Raw genomic sequence first — 6000 nt, 5'->3', positions numbered from 1 at the left:
AGTCATTGGTTAGGTGTCAACAGATTACATTTAAGTACAGCTAAGCTGTGTGCTGCTTGGTGAGTGTCGGTTAGACCCTGTGAGGTAGGAGAATACCTAGCCTTCTTAGGGTCTCCAGTGCAGAATTAAGTTTCCAACCTAATCCAGCTCTTAAGCACAACAGCTCACTGGAGAGACAGAAGCATGTAGACAGTTTCAAATATGTAGAGGATCCATAAAAACAGGCCAGGCCAAAGCGAGGTTAAAACATGATTATATATAATCGGTATGAGGATAACCAGCATGTCCCAGTTGATAATCAGCCCACAGCCTTGAAAACTTGCACCAGATGCAGTGGAAGAAGCCGCAAGACCCACAGTTCAGCAACCCCCAGGTTATTGAAGGGTCTGTGAGCAAAATACAGACGCCTTCGTGTGACGGTTAACGTAACGAGAGGGATCATGTGACCAACTGCCGGGAAATTTCCACCACATACTGCAAACTCTCATTAAACACAAAAATTGTAAATATTTACATAGCAGATGCTTTCATCCAGAATGATGTACAGTTTGAGAAAGCAGTGTCAGAGGACACTTGGAGCGATTCGGTAGCCCTTGCTGAAGTACCCAATGGTGAAATCACTCTGCCGACCCTGGGATTAGAACCAACAATCTTCTGGCACTGTGGCCTAACCCACGAAGCCACACACCATCCCCCAAAGGAGTGTTTGAAACAATCAGAAGGTGTATTGTTCTTTAAGAGTGCGTCCATGAATGGTTTTTATAGTGGTGCTGAGGGAGCGACAGTAGGCATCTGGGTTGTATCCTTCTGAGCAGACAGTAGGGACAGTAACTGCACATACAGTTGGTGAAAAGGGGTGGATGGGTTTGCGTCAACTGTTTGTCATGAACAACAAAACTGAAAGCCACTAGTGCCACCTACAGGGTGTGAAAGAATTACCGTGCAATCCAGACAGTGCAAAACTATTTATACAAGATTTGTGCTTTTTGAAGTTTAAAATTGCAATTAAAAAACAATATGAAAAACTGGTTGTATGGTGGCTCAGTGGTTAGCGCTGTTACCTCAAGCTGCCAAGGTTGGTGGATTGACTCCCGTCTCTGATCTGTCCATGCAGAATTCATATGTTCTTTCCATACTACATGGGTTTAATCTATTGATGCTAAGATTAAATGCATTAGGTTAAATGACATCACTAAATCTCCTCATGGCGTAGGGATTGTGTGTGAAAATGTATTGTGGAATAGGCTAACATCCTATCTTGGGTGACTCTGACTAAGTTAAGTGGCTAGGACCTACACAGAAGGAATACAAGACCTTGCGTTACCGTTCCTGAGGGAGGAATTATGAGCAAATGCACTAGCCCACGTCAGGACGTGGGAACAGAAAAAATAAAGAAAAATTAACACTTTGGGCAGCAGGTGGCGGTAGAAGAAAGAATTCAAAGATTCCTCGAGATCTGAAATCAACCATGATCCAGGTAACCATGTTGAGATGAGCATTTTAACAAGCGTTTCACATTTTTGATAGTACTGGTGTTTAATCTCCTCTGTAATCAAAAACATATGTTCCAGGCCAGTCCAGAGCCATTTTAATTGCCTTTCTGAAATGGTTAAAAGATTTATTTGGATTTCACTCTTACATCACCTTATACATGGATGCCACAAGCAGACTGGCATTTTATCCTAACTACCAAATGTCTACAATATACAGCCAGTTCCAGTGCCTGTATATGGTGTACAGGGAATCCCCAGGTTAATAACGTCCGACTTATGGACATTTCGTACTTACGAACGCGGATTGCCATAAAGCCTATTGTATTAAAAATTTGAGTAAAATACAATGGTTCGCGATAAGGAATGCATGCTTCAGTGGTTCGTCAGCTTGAGGTACAGTACAGTAGAGAATGTACTTTTATTGTCGCTGCATTATTGTTATGTACTGTATTATTGATCCAACTTACTTACAAATTCAACTTAAAGACAGACTTCGGGAATGAGCCACATTTGTAACGTGGGGACTGCCTGTATTGTAAAGAGTAAATTTAAAAATAGGAAGATTTAAAAATCAATATTTTTTATATAGAAAATAAGAGCAGCTCTGTTTCACGGTTCCAGTTTCAATTTATTCTGCTGGTTTTGTGAGAACAATACAAGCAGGGGATCCAAACCAGAGAACGAGAACTTATTTACAACAGATATAGAAAGAAGCTATAAACAAATCTGTCCAGCCATGCAGAAATTCACACACACACACTGCCATTAGATGTCGCAATGACACAAGACAAAAGGTAAAATAAGGAAAAAAATAAAAATATATATCTGATCAAAGATTCTTCAAGTCAATCCAGTGACTGACTTCTAAATATTCATCTTTTTTGTTTATAAAAATTACAACTTATTTTTATGCTAATAATTTAAACGAAAAAATGTTAAATTGCAGAATTAAACTTTTAATATAATTCAAATCAGATAAAACCAGCAATTTCCAAAGGAATACTATAAATAGACAACGCAAAACAAATGACCAATAAGAAAAAAAAAAAAAAAAAGTATCCATATATTATCTGGAGACGAGAATTCATCTTGCGTGTTAACCTTGAAACTGACCTCAGCATGTCTACCCAACCTGAATGAGTACTTACACAGCCTCCTTGCAGAGGTCAGCTCAAGGTCAAACAACAATTACATGCTCAATTCCTGTAAGCAATTCGCGTTGGCTCGGCATCTGTAGAATTTCCATTAAGAAGTTTCAGGCACCTGCAAACATGCAAAGAACATGTTCAGAACACGACACACACAGAGCTCTTACGCAAAAGACCAGAAGCCCAGAACTCCTGTGAGATTTGTCCTTGTGCGACAGGCAATGCTGTGCTAGTGTATAGAGCAGTGACAAAGCAAAATGGCCACCGCCACTTACCGCTGGCAAATCACGAGGCACGATGGATTCATAACTGCAGTGGGCTTTCCAATGTTTCCCCAGCACCCGTCGCCATTTCAGGGTGGTTTGCTGGCTCACCATTCCAGCCAGGGCTGGGAATTTCTGCTTCCTGAGGCTCCATTGCATTTTCAGTGCTTGACCACAGAGGGGCGCTCCCCTTTAAGAGGAGGGAATTAAGGGTTTGAAGTGTTTGCAGAAAGGCAAGGGTAAACCATAGACAAGAACTAGTGAGCTTGTTCAGGACATTAAAAGTCAGTCCCAGAGGAGTAATGTTGCATGGAAACATGCATAACTACACGTCTGATTCACAAAGGCCTGCATTAATGCTGAAATGCCAAACCTCTATCCAAGGTGCCAAATAAAGCAAATAAAACACATGGACACAGACACACACACCGCTGCTTGACAGTCGCATACTCAGCTGAACAAAGGTCATTATTGTGAAAAGTGCCACAAGCATTAAATATTGGTTTCTCAAAGAGAACATACTGTACATCGGACACATTGTTGAAGAGAAAGGCCTCATTTCCTTCTTTACTTTACACTTAACGCTTCTAAAAATGCCCTACGTCTACATACCGATGGAACAGGGACACAAAGCCAATACTGTGTTTTAGGTCAAAGCACCTTGCACGGGCAAAAACTTCACATGGGCCGCCGACTCAGGCCAAACCCACAAAGACCAACTTACCACGTTCCCTGAGGAGTCCTTCTGCTCTACCACGAAGGTCAGGTCTGTGGGGGATGACGGGGTGGGAGAGAGGGAGTCTTGGTTAAGGGAGTTTGATCTCTTTACCGCCATGGCCACGGCCCGGGCAAAGGGGGAGGGGGCAGCCGCGATGAACGGCTTCGGTGCAGCGAAGGACCTCAGTTTCTCCAAACTCAGCTCAGTCGACGACTGCCGAGAGGGTCTGGGCACCGATGTCTGCGGGGACGTTTCCTGAGGATCTCCTCCTGCCTCCTCGTCCCAAAACACTGGAGGCGGAGGAGGGGGGAAGCCATTGTCACAGACCGCCTTCTCGGGATGGTCCCTTCCGCCAGCGCTGCAGCGAGAGCTGGTGATCGCATCCTTCTCCGCCGCCGACGTTACGTAGTACCCTGACGTACGTTTCTGCAGCGACAAGCGGAAAGCGGCTGGCTTTGGTCTGACAGGGGGGGGTACTTTATTCTTCTTGCCTACTTGTGGCGCGTCCGCCGACGCACCCTCAACACGAGGAAGAGGTCGTTCCGGAAAAGGTTCGTCTTGTTCTGCGGTTGACCTTGGGCTACTAGCAGTATTGTTATGAGTGCCATTGTGCAATTGCAGATTATCCCTGAGAGAGAGGCTGTACAGTTCAGGCTTGTCACCTGAGTCTTGAGGTTTGGTAGTCTTTGAGAAAGGGGCTACATGTTCAGATAAACTCTTTGAGGCATCTGAAGGTACATCCGGACCCGGGGCCTCTAGAGTCAGTTCCACTTCGAAGAACCGAAGCTTGTCCACTGACTTCGAGGGCTTGACGGTGTAACTGGTCAGGCCCACCTTGGGCGTGCAGTCCCTCGTCAGCTCAATCGAGGGCTTTGAGTCCTTGACCTGAACGAGGGGCTGTTTGGTCACAGTGATAGTTTGGGCCTGATGGGCCGCTCCTGACTGAACCGGATCAGGACCACCCTCTTCTGTAGACGTAGACATGTCCCTCTTCAGCTGGGGCCGGTCAATTGAGGAGAAGCCAGACGACGGTGGTGTTTTCGGTAGCTCAGGCGGTGTCGGAGGTGGTGCGTCCGAAGAAGAGGAAGTAGGTGCCTTCACACTTCCTGGATGGTCAGTATCCAAAGTACCTGTGCTCAGCGGATCCAAAGCCTGTACTCCAACTTCCTGGCTTGTGGGCTGGAGCTTAGGGCAGGGCAGTGTGGGGCTCTCATGTGCGAGGGGGGGGAGGTCGATAGGTTCTCTAGTGATGCTCTTGTTTTCATCGCCAACCAATTCCAGGATTTGTCCCTGGGACGCTTTTTCTTGCTCATTGTTGTCATCAGCTGGTAATAAACAAAGATGAAATACCCTTTCAATAAGCCACCGACATGACATTTTCACAGCTCCCTCTAGAGAACTGGGTGTAAATTTTAGTGACACAAAGCATAATGCAGTACAAAGCAACCTTAATTCTTATTCTAACCACTATAATGCACTATGAAGGTATTTATAGTGCATTATAGATGAGAGCTTCATAATGCATAATAAACATGGCTATAATGTGTTATGGCTTTTTAAAATCTTTACAGCAGTGTTTAAATTACTTTATGAATGCATCATAATGCATTATGAAGGTATGTATAATGCATTTATACGACTGATTTAAGTGTTACCCAAATTTTGCGAGGCAAGAAATTGATTATTCTAACCATAAATCTGTATGCAACCCATCTTACAACAGACAGAATTGCACATATACAGAACATTACAAACACAGACTGTCTCGTCATTATTACATAAAAGTGGATGGATCAAGCGTTGATTTACCCATGACTTCAAGCTCTGGATTAACGGCTTCATCAGTGTTCAGTGCTTTTTCGCAGCTCTCTTTATGGTTCATAGCAATCCCAGCTTCCCTGTCAAAATCAAAATGTGAGATGCTTTGGGAAGGAGGCATGGTGGGTAACACGGTAAGCCGAACACCCAAAAGGCTTTTCCCCACATTTTATTGAATTCATTAAATTTATTTAAACAAAAAACTATTTATTTTTAGTAACTATTTAACGCCCCAATGCCCTCACGGCGGAAATCCCAGAAGTCCTTCTCAATATTTCGTACTTGCCATCTGAGGACGGCCCCCCAGGCCCAGTCTGCGTCGTCCCTTCCAGTGGGCTGCAGCCCTGCATCTCGATATACATGGTATCAGGAGAGCATTTCTCAACGACACTGGCAGACCTTCTGGGGCTGTGGTCACCGTTGTGGGTCTCGCCGACGATGCCGGGACTGGAGGAGGGCTGGGGGGGGGGCACTCCTGCTGAGCCAGTGGCAGAAATCAGAAGCAAAAAAAAAAAAAACTGTCCAATTTCCACAGACTAAAAGGACTTCATCTCAGTAAA

General features: G+C 44.5%; 1 protein-coding gene across 6 annotated transcripts in view; it reads right to left on the bottom strand.

The window, feature by feature from the left end:
* Positions 1 to 2100: 2100 nt before the first annotated feature.
* The window catches only part of LOC111852274 (cordon-bleu protein-like 1), a 33033-nt gene continuing 29133 nt past the window's right edge, over positions 2101 to 6000 (bottom strand). For 5 of the 6 annotated variants that reach the window (XM_023827970.2, XM_023827972.2, XM_023827976.2 and 2 more), the window contains 5 exons: positions 5723 to 5918; positions 5432 to 5520; positions 3629 to 4947; positions 2917 to 3094; positions 2101 to 2756 (listed from right to left, as the gene is read on the bottom strand). In XM_023827970.2, the coding sequence (XP_023683738.2) occupies positions 2945 to 3094; positions 3629 to 4947; positions 5432 to 5520; positions 5723 to 5918 (1754 nt within the window). In that variant the 3' untranslated portion in view covers positions 2101 to 2756; positions 2917 to 2944. The remainder of the gene's footprint in view (positions 2757 to 2916; positions 3095 to 3628; positions 4948 to 5431; positions 5521 to 5722; positions 5919 to 6000) is intronic. The other variant, XM_023827973.2, reaches the window with a different exon arrangement.

The sequence above is a fragment of the Paramormyrops kingsleyae genome, chromosome 16 (assembly GCF_048594095.1).
Source record: "Paramormyrops kingsleyae isolate MSU_618 chromosome 16, PKINGS_0.4, whole genome shotgun sequence".
Classification (NCBI taxonomy): Eukaryota; Metazoa; Chordata; class Actinopteri; order Osteoglossiformes; family Mormyridae; genus Paramormyrops; species Paramormyrops kingsleyae.
This window is presented reverse-complemented; position numbering and strand designations above follow the sequence as displayed.